Below are 13,363 nucleotides of genomic sequence, written 5' to 3' on the forward strand. Positions count from 1 at the left end.
TGAACTTTCCGATGAATCTGCAGTTGTGGGACAACATAAGATACAGGACATTAAATTGCCGGTTGCTTCTCAGACTGTGCATCACAGACAATACAGAACCAACCGTGACTCTTTGTTGCCCATTCAGAATCTGATTCGTCAGTTGGAGAGTCAGAAAGTCGTCAGCAAAACTCATTCACCTTTCAACAGTCCAGTGTGGCCTGTGCGGAAGCAGAATGGAGACTGGCGTCTGACAGTAGACTACCGAGCCCTGAATGAAGTAACACCACCTATGAGTGCAGCAGTACCAGACATGATGGACCTACAGTATGAGCTGGAATCCAAAGAGGCCAAATGGTATGCTACCATAGACATTGCTAATGCATTTTTCTCTATTCCCATAGCAGAGGAATGCAGGCCTCAGTTTGCTTTCACCTGGAGAGGAATCCAGTACACTTTCAACAGACTGCCAATGGGCTGGATCCACAGCTCAAGCATCTGTCATGCAGTGATCCACGATGCTCTGGAGAAAGGCGGTGCTCCAGAACACATCCAGTTCATCGATGATATCATCGTCTGGGGTAAAACTGCTGAGGAAGTCTTCGAGAAAGGTAACAAAATCATTGACATTCTTCTGAATGCAGGTTTTGCCATCAAGCGAGACAAGGTGAAAGGACCTACCACAGAGATTCAATTTCTGGGAGTGCGGTGGCAGGATGGACGCCGACACATTCCAGTGGATGTGGTAAATAGAGTCTCTACCATGGCAAGTCCCACAAACAAGCAAGAGACCCTACGTTTCATAGGGATAGTGGGATTTTGGAGACTACACATTCCTGGATACAGTCAGATTGTGAAACCTCTGTATGATGTGACTCGAAAGAGAAACCATTTCCACTGGGGACCTGAACAACAAGCAGCCTTTGACCAGATAAAGCAAGAGGTGATTCAAGCAATGGGTCTGGGACCTGTACGAGATGGTCCAGACATTAAGAACATTTTGTACACGGCTGCAAGTGACAATGGTCCAACCTGGTGCTTGTGGCAAAAAGCTCCAGGTGAGACACGTGGACGACCTCTTGGTTTCTGGAGTCGAGGTTACAGAGGTTCAGAGGCTAACTATACTCCAACAGAGAAAGAAATCTTAGCTGCCTATGAAGGAGTAAAAGCATCTTCTGAAGTGATTGGAACTGAATCACAACTTCTCTTAGCTCCCAGATTACCAGTTTTGAATTGGATGTTCAAAGGCAAAGGATCCACACCACATCATGCCACAGACTCAACCTGGTCCAAGTGGATGGCTCTGATAACACAGAGAGCTCGAATGGGAAATCTTGAAAGACCTGGTCTAATGGAGGTGATCTCAAGTTGGCCTGAAGGCATCAACTGTGCTAAACCTCCAGAGGAGAAAGTAACTCGTGCTGAGGAAGCTCCTCCTTACAATGACCTTTGTGATGATGAAAAGAAATATGCTTTGTTCACAGACGGTTCCTGTTGTCTTGTTGGAAACAAGCGAAGGTGGAAGTCTGCAGTGTGGAGTCCAACACGCCGAGTTGCAGAGGCGAAGGATGGAGAAGGAGAATCCAGTCAGTTCGCAGAGGTAAAAGCTGTCCAGCTAGCTCTCGACGTAGCTGAACGTGAGAGATGGCCAAAGCTTTATCTCTACACCGACTCATGGATGGTAGCCAATGCTCTATGGGGTTGGCTAAAGAACTGGAAGAAGAGTGGTTGGCAGAGGAAAGGAAAACCCATTTGGGCAGCCGACCTGTGGCAGGACATTGCTGATCGAATCGAGAGAATTCCAGTGAAAGTGAGACACATCGATGCTCACATTCCTAAGAGCAAAGCTTCTGAGGAACAGCAACACAACCATCAGGCAGATCTAGCTGCAAGAGTTTCTCAAGTAGACATGGACTCTAGTCTTGATCTTGACTGGAAACACCGAGGTGAGATGTTCTTAGCTTGGTGGGCTTACGATTCGTCAGGACATCAAGGCAGAGATGCAACATACCAATGGGCACGTGACAGATCCATAGACATTTCCATGGATGCTATCACACAAGTCATCCATGACTGTGACATTTGTGCTGCTATTAAGCAGGCAAAACGACTTAAGCCCTTGTGGTATGGTGACAGATGGTCCAAGTACAAGTATGGTGAAGCTTGGCAGATTGACTACATCACTCTACCACGTTCTCGTTCTGGTAAGCAATACGTGCTTACTATGGTAGAGGCAAACACTGGATGGTTGGAAACTTATCCAGTTCCACATGCAACTGCACGCAACACCATTCTCGGTCTGGAGAGACAGATCCTGTGGAGACACGGAACTCCAGAGAGGATTGAGTCAGACAACGGAACTCATTTCAAGAACAACCTTATAAAGAGCTGGGCCAAAGAGCACGGTATTGAGTGGATATTCCACATTCCCTACTATGCACCAGCTTCAGGGAAGATTGAATGCTACAACGGTTTGTTGAAGACCACTCTTAAAGCCATGGGGGGTGGGTCTTTGAAAAACTGGGAAAAACATTTAGCACAAGCAACCTGGCTGGTAAATAGTAGAGGTTCAGTGAACCGAGCTGGACCTGCACATTCAGATCTGCTACAGAAAGTGGAAGGTGATAGAGTTCCTGTTGTTAGAGAAAAGAATCTGTTAGGTAAAACTGTTTGGGTATTTTCACCCTCAGGAGAGGCTAAACCTATCCGAGGGGTGGTTTCAGCTGAAGGTCTGGGTCACACTTATTGAGTAATGCAAGAGAATGGTGAAATTCAGTGTATTCCACAAAGAAATTTAACTTTAGCTGAAAGAGGTTAATTTTAAACTGTTGTACAGCTACATCGCGTCCAAAGGAAGAATCAACGAGGAATCTACGGTGCACGAACCCTGAGATCCCTGAGAGCCCTGAGTCAAGTAAGAGACCCTGAGAATCCCTGTTTCCCTTTTCTTCACTTTGCCAGCGAAGAAATGAACTGTTTTCCATTTTTCTCATTTTCTGATTTTCTTGGACTTTTGAATCATCTACATCTGAGCATAGCCGGAATGGACTATGAACTTTACTCACGAACTGTAAATATCGTTTTGGATTGGATGGACAGTATGAACAGCCAATGAAATTGTTTAGAAGGGGTGGACTGTGACTGGTTGACGTTGCCCCCTTAAGAAAGGGAATATGGTGGACGGAAGTTGGTAAACGGAAGGAATAATCTAAACTAATTTCATTGGTGAAGTGGGAGGAAGCACCTTCTGAACTGGGACAGCAGGAGGGTATACTGGGTTTTTCCAGTACTTTATCTTCAGTCTTGCTTCCGCTCCTCCACAGTGCAGCTCTGTCTCTGTACTGGGCTTTCTGCCAAGGCCTCGGCCTTGAAGTCCAGATACCAGGCCTGTATTAACTCCTTTCCAATTAACACAAACTGCTTCTAACTTTTTTTCCTCTCTTTTCTTTCTCTTTCTATCCCATTCTGGGGAAAGGGGGGGGAGAGAGGGGAGAGCAGAGGTGGGGAACCCCCTCTCTGCCGAGGGGGGTCACTCTCATTTCTGTGTTACTCTGTTGTATATCTTTGTATATATTGTAGATATTGTAAATTTGTAAATATTCCCCTGCATACCTTACATTGCTTTGTAAATATAGCTCCACTGCTTTGCTAATTCAGCTTGTGAGTTTTTTTTTTCCTTTCCCTTCAATTTTTTTTTCCCTTTTACCTTACAAGGGGGAAGGGAGGAGGCTTCTCGGCCTTACCCTTCCAAACCCACCACAACTATGAACTTTACTCACGAACTGTAAATATCATTTTGTATCGGATGGACAGTGTGAACAGACAATGAAATTGTTTAGAAGGGGTGGACTGTGGCCGGTTGAGCCTGTCCCCTTAAGAAAGAGAATATGGTGGACGGAAGTTGGTAAATGAAAAGAACAATCTAAACTAATTTCATTGGTAAAGTGGGAGGAAGCACCTTCTGAACTGGGAGTGCAGGAGGGTATACTGGGCATTCCGGCACTTTATCTTCAGTCTTTCTTCCGCTTCTCCTTCGGGCAGCAGCTTGCAGCTCCTGGGCTTTCGGCCAAGGCTTTGGCCTTGAAACCGATAAGCTACCAAGGCCTGTATTAACTCTTTTCCAATTAGCACAAAACTGCTTTTAACTTTTTTTCCCCTCTTTTCTCTCTCTTTCTAACCCACTCTGGGGAAAAGGGGGAGAGAGGGGGAGAGCGGAGGTGGGGAACCCCTCAGCAGAGGGGGGAACTCTCATTTCTGTGCTACTCTGTTGTATATCTTTGTATATATTGTAAATATTGTAAATTTGTATATATTTCCCTGTATATCCTACATTGCTTTGTAAATATACAGCTCCACTGCTTTGCTAATTCAGCTGTGAGGTTTTTTTTCCCTTTCCCTTCAATTTTTCTTCCCCTTTACTTTACAGGGGGGAGGGAGGAGGCTTTTGGGCCTTACCCTTCCAACCCTACAACATTCCTCCCTCTTTGCAGCTTGTCCGCCTCTAGGCTCTCTGCCAGACTGACCTTGGACAGATAAGCGTGCGGCCTACTAACACTTTGCTTTAATTTATAACTGCTTTTATTAACAACTGCTCTTTTTCTCTCTTTCTAACCCTCTTTGGGGAAAAAGGGGAGAGAAGGGGGTACAGGGGGGGAACCCTCCTCCAGAGGGGGAAGGAATTTCTTTCCTGTATTATTGTTTTTTTTACTTTGCTGTATATCTCTGTGTATATATTGTAAATACTGTAAATTGTGTATATGCATCCTGCATTCCCTAAAAATTGCTTCTAAATATAGCATTTCCCTTTTTGCTTCTCCGGCTGTGGCTAGCTGTGGGCTTTATTTCTTTTTTCTCTTTGTGGGGGGAGAAGGTTGGGCCTTCCTCTCAAACCCACGACATACCCCTGCTGGACAAGGAGGGGGGAAGTGGAACAGACCAAGTCAGTTTCCCAGGGGAGGAAACACACCCCCCAGGGAGGGAAAAAAAACTCTTATGAGCTCTCCACCCACATTTTTTTTCCAGGTTGGGCATAGCCCACCACAGGCAGAAAACAGGTCAAAACAACAAAACAGTATTTTAACACATCCCACCAAATGCTGCCCAGCTTCTCTCAGAGTCAAAGACAAAACACAGCTCTCTCTAATTCGAGCAAAGGCAAATCTTCCCTATAGTCTTCTCAAGCTATCCAAAAACAGCCCTCTTCCCACAACCAACCCTTTTTTCCCCCTGCACTTCTTTTTTCTCGGGCACCAACCCATTTTTCCTATGTGCTTTTTTCTCTCTGGCATCAACCATCTTTTTTCCTGCAAGTCTTTTCCCTCGGGCACCAACCCTTTTATTCTCTGCTCTTGTTTTCTTTCAAGCACCAACACATTTTCCTCTGTACTTCTTTATTCTCAGGCACCAACCATTTTTTCCCTCTGTGCTTCTTTTTCCTCAGGCACCAACCATTTTGCTCTCTGCTCTTGCTATCTTTCAAGCACCAACACATTTTTCTGTGTACTTCTTTTTTCTTGGGCACCAACCATTTTTTCCTCTGCACTTCTTTTCTCTCTGGCACCAACCCTTTTATTCTCTGCACTTCCTTTTCTCCCTTTTTCTCGTTCACCAACCCTTTTATTCCCTGTGCTTCTATTCTCTTGGGCACCAACCCCTTTATTCCCTGCACTTCTTGTTTCTCAGGCACCCACTGTTTTTATTCTTTCTGTTTCTTTTTGCTCAGCCACCAACCCTTTTTTCCTCTGTGTTTCTTTTATCTGGGCACCTACCCTTTTATTCCCTGCACTTCTTTTTTCTCAGGCACCAACACTTTTTTCTCTATGCTTCTTTTTCTTGGGCACCAGCCCTTCTTTCCTCTGGCCTTCTTTTTCCTCAGGCACCAACCCTTTGTTTCCCTGATCTTGGTATTTTTTAGGGAACCACCCTGGTTTTACTCTGTGCTTCTTTTCTTCTGGGTACCAACCTTTATCTTCTGTTCTGCTTTGTTCTCGGGCACCAATCCTTTGTTCCTCTGATCTTCTTTTTTCTCTAGCACCAACCTTTTTTCCCTCTGCACTTCTTTTCTCTTGGGCACTAGCCTTTTCTCCTCTGTGCTTCTTTCTTCTTGGCCACCAATCACTTTTATCTCTATGTTTCTTTTCTCTAGGCCACCAACCTTTTTTTCCCCTTCGCTTTTTTCTTCCTCCAGCACCAATACTTATCTCCTCAGCACTTCTTTTCTCTCGGGGGCCAACTCTTTTCTTCTCTGCACTTCTTTTTTCTTGGGCACAGACCCTTTTCTACTCTGCTCCTCTTTTCTCTTGGGCACCAACACTTTTTCCCTCTGAGCTTCTTTTTCCTTTGTGCACCAACCATTTTTCTTCTCTGGGCTTCTTTTCTCTCAGGCACCAACCCTTTTATTCCCTGCACTTCTTTTTTCTCAGGCACCAACCCTTTTTTTCTCTGCACTTCTTTTTCCTTGGGCACCAACCCTTTGTTTCTCTTTACTTTTTATCTCTTGGGCACAAACACATTTTTTCTCCACACTTCTTTTTCCTTGGGCACCAACACTTTTATTCCCTGCGCTTCTTATTTCTTGGGCACCAACAATATTGTTCTCTGCCCTTGGTTTCTTTCAGGTACCATCACATTTTTCTCTGCACTTCTTTTCTCTCAGGCACCAACTCTATTTTCCCCTGCACTTCTTTTTTCTCAGCCACCAACTCTTCTTTTCTCCGTGCTTCTTATTTGTCAGGCACAAACTATTTTATTCTCTGATCCTTTTTTCTCAGGCACCAATCATTTTTTTCCTCTGTACTTCCTTTTTCTCATGCAGCAATGCTTTTTTTCTCTGCACTTCTTTTGTCTTGGACACCAAGCCTTTTTTTCCCTGCACTTCTCTTTTCTTGGGCACTGACCCTATAATTCTCTGCACTTCTTTTTTCTTGGACACCAGCCCAGTTTTTTCTTTATGCTTCTTTTTTATCAGGCACTAACCCTTTTTTCCCTGTGCTGCTTTTTCTTGGGCACCAACCCTTTTTATCTCTGAGAGTCTTATTTTTGTGCACAGACCCTTTTTTTGCTCTGTGCTTCTTATTTCTTGGGCACAAACAATTTCATTCTCTGCTCTTATTTTCTTTCAGCACCAACACATTTTTCTCTGTACTTCTTATTTCTTGGGCACCAACAATTTTATTCTCTGTCCTTTTTTCTCAGTCACTCACAATTTTATTCCCTGCACTTCTCTTTTCTCGGTCACCAACACTTTTATTCTCTGTGCTTCTTTCTTCTTGGGCACTGAACATTTATTTTCTTAATTTCTTTTTTCTCAGGCATCAACCTTTTGTTCTCTTCACTTTCTATCTCTTGGGCACCAAGACATTTTTCTTCTGCTCCTCTTTATTCTCAGACACCAACCCTATTTTTCCCTGCACTTCTTATTTTTTGGGCACCAACCCAATTATTCCCTGTGCTTACTTTTTCTCAGGCACCAACTCTGTTATTCTGTGCACTCCTTTCTTCTCTGCCACAGACCCATTTTTTCTCTGCTCCCCTTTTCTCTCGGGCACCATCCCTTTTTTCCTCTGGGCTTCTTTTATCTCAGGCACCACCACTTTTATTCTCTGGGCTTTATTCTTGGGCACCAAATCTTTTTTTTCTAGTGCTTCCTGCGCTTCTTTATTCTCAGGCACCAACTCTTTTTTCCTCTGCCCTTCTTTTTGCTCAGGCACAAACCCTTTTATTCCCTGCACTTCTTTTTTCTCAGAAACCATCCCCTTTGTTCTGTCCACTTAGAATGGAATAGAATAGAATAAACCAGGTTGGAAGAGACCTTCAAGATCATCACATCCAACCCATCATCCAACACCATCAAATTAACTAAACCATGGCACCAAGCACCCCATCAAGTCCCCTCCTAAACACCCCCAATGATGGCAACTCCACCACCTCCCCAGGCATCCCATTCCAATGGGCAATCACTCTCTCTATGAAGAACTTCTTCCTAACATCCAGTCTAAAGCTCCCCTGGTGCAGCTTGAGACTGTGCCCTCTTGTTCTGGTGCTGGTTACCTGAGAGAAGAAACCAACCTCCTCCTGTTTACAACCTCCCTTCAGGTAGTTGTAGACAGCAATAAGGTCTCCCCTGAGCCTCCTCTTCTCCGGGCTAAGCAACCTCAGAACCCCCAGCCTCTCCTAATAGGACTTGTACTCCAAACCCCTCCCCAGCTTTGTTGCCCTTCTCTGGACACCTTCCAGCAAGTCAACATTCTTCCTAAACTGAGGGGCCCAGGACTGGACACAGTACTCAAGGTGTGTCCTAACCAGTGCAGTGAACATGGGCAGAATGACCTCCCTGCTCCTGCTGGCCACACTGTTCCTGATGCAGGCCAGGATGCCATTCGCCTTCTTGGCCACCTGGGTGCACTGCTGGCTCATGTTCAACCTACTATCAACCAGTACCACGAAGGTTGCTTTCTGTCTGGCTACTCTCCAGCCACTCTGACCCCAGCCTGTAGAACTGCATGGGGTTGTTGTGGCCAATGAGCAGCACCTGGGACTTAGAGGGGCTCTGCCTCCAACCAGATGGAAGGGAGAGACAAATTGGTTTGTTGGACCACACAGAACCAATGTCCTGGCAAGTTGAACCCATGAGAGGATAAAGCTTTAGTGGATACAGGTACCCAGAGTGTTCTGACACCACCAAACCACAAGTGGTGGAACCCCTCTGTGTTTCTGGTGTGAAGAGGAGGATCCCCACACCTGGATGTGTTGGAAGATGACTACTGGGATGCAAGCCACAGTTTGCTTTCACTTGGAGGCATAGAAGGAGTCACTGGACTCAGTCTGCCCCAGAGGTGGAAACACAGCCCCAGCATTTGCAGCATTTGGACTGGGCATGGACTGATCCAGACTGTGCTGGAACAGAGTGGAGCTGCAGAGCACCTGCAGTGAGCAGCCCTCTGTGTACTGCAAAGTGACCTCCTGTGGAGTGAGAATGGACAGTGCCTGAGGTGTGCTGCTGATTGCTGCTGGGCATGGTGCAGGTGGCACAGTATGAGGGCTTGGGAATATCAAAGGTTAAGTTGAAAATTTGCTGCCACTACTCCATCCTGCCTCATGCCACCTTCACAGGGACAGTGCTGGCTGGAGCAAAGTACTACAGGGCTTGAAGTTCAGATTGCAATATGAGAGGCTTCCTGTTCTGGTTGCTGCTGTTGGGTTCTGGCTCTCAGGTGCTGACTCTTTGCTGAGCAGGAGGGCTGTAGGGGTTTAACTCCTGGCTGCTGCTGCTGACTGCTGTGCTTCTTTCTGCAAACAGCCTCAGGTCAGTGTGCATTATGGGATCTCCTTTGGATTCAACTCTTTTGATCTTATCTCAAGTCCTTATCCCAGCACAAAGGGGTTTTTGATTCATGTGTGTGTTATTTTTCCCTCCCTTCTGTTTTGGGGAGGAAGAGGCAGCTTAACCTCTTCTCAGCTCTTCAACCTGTTACAGCCCCAGAGTGGAAAGCCAACAGAAGCTTTCTGAGTTCTTCCAAAGATCTCCATGAGCTTCCCCCTACACCCTCCAAAGATCCCAAAAGTCAGTCCCAGGACCATCCAAATCCCAAACACCTAAGATCACCTGAAAGCCCTTGAAGAATGCCTCTGAGATGCCCCTCAAGACGCCTCTAAGAACCTCATTGTCCCCTCCCTGAACCGGGCACACAGCTCCACCCCATCCCTTGGGAGCAAATGCCCCCAAAATTTAGGCATTGTGGCAGGGATATCTGAAATAAAAGCAAACAGACAGGATTTGGGTAACTTTTGGGGTTTATTGAGACAATTGGTCAATGGACAGAGGATTTCTTCCCCCAGAGAGACACAAAGCATTGGGGAAGAACCAGACAGACCCTGGCAAAGCCCTGCCCAGCTGGGAGCTCCAGGTGTGCCGACTCAGCACTGTAATTGTTCTCATTAGCAATAATTGGTGTTCAGATGGGCAGGAGGTGTTTGTTGCTGCTGGTGTCCTCAGTCCCTGAGAAGTGCAAAGGAAAATGGGATGATTTTGGTTCCGGAAAGGCCCTCTCAGAGCGGTCACGATTACCCAACAGATTCTAGGTAGATTTATGCCTCCCCTGCAATGCAGGCTGCTCTCTGGTGTGGATGTAGCGGTGCTTGTTGAGATAGCCCTTCCGGGTGAAGCTCTTACTGCAGTCAGCACAAGTGAATGCCTTCTCACTGGTGTGGGTGCGGCGGTGGGGACTAAGATTTTGCCCCTGGCTGAAGCTCTTCCCACATTCAGCACAGGTGTAAGGCTTCTCATCGGTGTGGGTGCGGTGGTGGTAGATGAGAGTGCTCCTATGCTTGAAGGCCTGACCACACAGCACAGCTGAAAGACTTCTCGCCAGTGTGCACACCACGGTGCTCTATGAGGTGTACGTTCTGGGTGAAGTTCTTGCCGCAGTCGGTACAGCTGTAAGGTTTCTCACCATTATGGATGAGTCGGTGCTGGATTAATGTGGTACTCGTCGTGAAGTTCTTGCCACACTCAGCACAGGGGAACAGATGCTCTCCAGTGTGGATGCGGCGATGGATGGTGAAAGTGGAGCTGTGTTTGAAGCTCTTGCCGCAGTCCCTGCAGGTGAAAGCCTTCTCCCTGGTGTGGGTGAGGTGGTGTTGCCTAAGAGTAAAGATCTGCCTGAACCGCTTGCCACAGCTGTCACGAGAGAAGGGCTTCTCTCCAGTGTGGGTGCGGCGGTGCCGGGTGAGACAAGTGCGCTGGGTGAAGCTCTGTCCGCAGTCAGCACAGGTGAAAGGTTTCTCTCCAGTGTGGGTGCGGATGTGCTGGATGAGCTCGGAATTCCAGCGGAACCTCTTGCCACAGTCACCACAGACGAAGGGCCGGGAGCCAGGCTGCGGGCAGTGGTGCTTCACTAGCTCTGAGCTACCTGGGAAGCTCTGCCCACACTCAAGGCACTCATTCAGATCTTTGGGTGACACTGAGGGACCTGCTCTGGCTTCATCCTCCTCCACACATTCCTCCCCCTCATCCTGATCACCTTCATCATCATCATTATCCTCCTCTTCATAGCTGTCATTCTCAGCATCATCCTCCATCCTGTCCTCTTTTTCCTCCCCATCCTCCTCTACCTTGGGACTGCACATTGGCTTCTCCAACTTGATCTCTGGGTGCTGCTTCTCCTCCCAGCTCTTGTCTGGGTCCTTCTGTGAGGCCATGCTGTGGCAGGAAGGGATCACAGCTGTGCAATAGGGAAGATGGAAGCACCTGAGCCCAGGACCTCAAACCCTCAGATCCTGACTGGGTCATGACACTCCCTGACTCCCAACACCCAGCTAGAGGAGAGAATGCAGAGGGGACCTCAAACCCTCAGTTTCTGCCACAGTGTGGGCACAGACCTCCAACACCTATGCTGAGACCCCAGGTTCCTGTGATCAGTGCCCTGAGGTACCCTGGGACTTACAAGTGGTCTTGTCCTACTCTGCTCGACCCTGGTGGCATTGGCAGGGTGGTTCCTGGTCCAGGCCCTGTCCTTTGATCTCCCCTGGCTCAGACAATGGAGGCAGCAGCACTGAACAAGAAACACCAAATCACCTCCAACCTTCTCCCACCACCCTCCAAATCCCAACCCCCAAACATCACCTCCTGCTCACAACTCACCCCCAGCAGACTGGAGCATTCCTCAACTCCCACACCACCTGATGTGCCTCAGAGCTCCTGGAGAGGTGAAATATGCTGGACAGGAGGAGGTGGTGGAGGCTAAGAGCTGCCCTGGGGGCCGGGGTCCTGCTGTTGCCCCATTCTGGATTTCTTACCTGTTGGGCTGCTCCAAGGGACAGATCTGCAAACTCTGCTCTTCCTCACGAACAGAAAGGGGCAGGGATGATGTAGAGAGAGGACTCAGCCCATGCCAGAGAGAAGCAAAGGGCTCAGAGAAAAGCATTGATCTGCAAGGGATGGCTCAGCACTGCCCAGGACCAGGCAGCACAGCTCAGCCTTCCTGGGGGCAGCTCCCAAGCCCAGCAGCACAGCCACAGCACACAGCCAGGGCTGCTCAAGATGGGAAGCCTCAGCAACTACAGACTCAGCTCCTTGCCCAGCACACAGCCCCCAGCACATAGCTGCAGGCCAGCACCACAACACAGCTGCCTCCACACAGCCTCTCCCAGCCCTTGCCTAAAGCTTCCTCCCACTGCCTGCCCAGGGCTCTGCTGCCTGCAGCTGCATTTGACAGCAGATCTTGCTCTGGCCACAGCTCTCCTCCCTAGCCCTACCACCACCACACTCACTGTGTGCTCACCTGTGCCCTGAACACACCTCTCTGCTGCTCACTGCCCTAGAGAAGACCACAGCAGCCCTGAGGACACACACAAAGGGAGCTTCATGCTTTCTGGAGGTGCATCAAAGGGGGAAGTGACTTGCTCATCTTCTTGCTAAACCTCTTCAGCCCTCACTGGGATGCTGGAGGAGTCTCTGGCTCCTGCCCAAACCTCACACCTCCAGCACCCTTCACACACCTGCAGCCCAAAGAGACTCACTGGAAAGAGTTTGGCTTCTTCACTCCCTGACCATTTCTCTCAGCTTGCTCTTTGCAGTTCTCCTGGAGCTGCCACTCCACATCCCCAAAAGAAAATGAGGTTTGGTGGGAGGGCACAGTGCCCATGGGCTGTTGTTCATCTCCCAGCTGACACATGCAGAGCTGCAGCACAATTCACTCCTTTCACCTCCTCAAATGCTGCCAGATTCTGCCATTTCCTGCACACACATTTGCCACCTGGGCCCTGCATCCTCTCCCCTTTTTGGGGGGACAAGGCCTCATTCCTGCCTGAGCACACCCAGGCCCCTCTCTCAGTCCCAGCCTATCCAAGTCCCTGCTGCCTTGGCTCTCCCATGGCCCTGTGTCCCCCACTTCCACTGCCACTGCAGCTGGAAGGGTGGAGTGGGAAATGCTGTGGCTGAGGAAGCATCTAAGGAACTGGGCTGGAAGCAGCAGCACAAGAATGGAAGGGGCCTGAGACTAAAGGCTGGGATCAGCTGGAGGCCTGAAAGAACAGCACCAAGCCAAGGGGGGGTTACAGATGAGGGCTGGGGAGGGACCCTGCAGACACCTCATGCAGCAACTGATGAGAGCAAGGGGGACAGAGAGGGAGTGAGACCTCAGGTGACTCCTGCCATGGGGAATGGCTGGGCTGTGTGGCTAGGAGCCCTGAGTGCCTGCTTGGGCTGTGCTGCATGTCAAGAGGGGTCAGGGGACTGTCCTCAGCCAGCCAGGGTTTGGGACTTTGAGCTTCTGGGGTCAGCTGCTGCCAGTGCCATTGGAGGTAGGAGCCAGGCAGAGCCACACAGCTGCTGAACTAAACCCTCCCACCCCTTGCAGCCTTTACCCTCCATCTCTCCATCCAT

General features: G+C 48.6%; 1 protein-coding gene across 1 annotated transcript; it reads right to left on the minus strand.

Annotated features, from left to right (window-relative positions):
• Window positions 1-10,055: 10,055 nt before the first annotated feature.
• Window positions 10,056-13,363, minus strand: LOC137457953 (oocyte zinc finger protein XlCOF6-like). Its single transcript, XM_068169703.1, has 3 exons — window positions 13,345-13,363; window positions 10,381-10,889; window positions 10,056-10,313 (listed from the first exon to the last, which is right to left on the minus strand). The coding sequence occupies exons 1-3, from the start codon at window positions 13,361-13,363 to the stop codon at window positions 10,056-10,058; spliced, it is 786 nt and encodes a 261-aa protein (XP_068025804.1).

Source organism: Melanerpes formicivorus, unplaced genomic scaffold, assembly GCF_026170545.1.
Source record: "Melanerpes formicivorus ecotype bairdi unplaced genomic scaffold, bMelFor1.0.p_v2 SCAF_214, whole genome shotgun sequence".
Taxonomy (NCBI): domain Eukaryota; kingdom Metazoa; phylum Chordata; class Aves; order Piciformes; family Picidae; genus Melanerpes; species Melanerpes formicivorus.

Bases quoted from the DNA above. Each gene is read 5' to 3' on its own strand.
- LOC137457953 (XM_068169703.1), bottom strand. The intron at 10,314-10,380 runs GTACACCTCATA...CTGTGTGGTCAG, and splicing joins GCAAGAACTTCACCCAGAAC to GCCTTCAAGCATAGGAGCAC.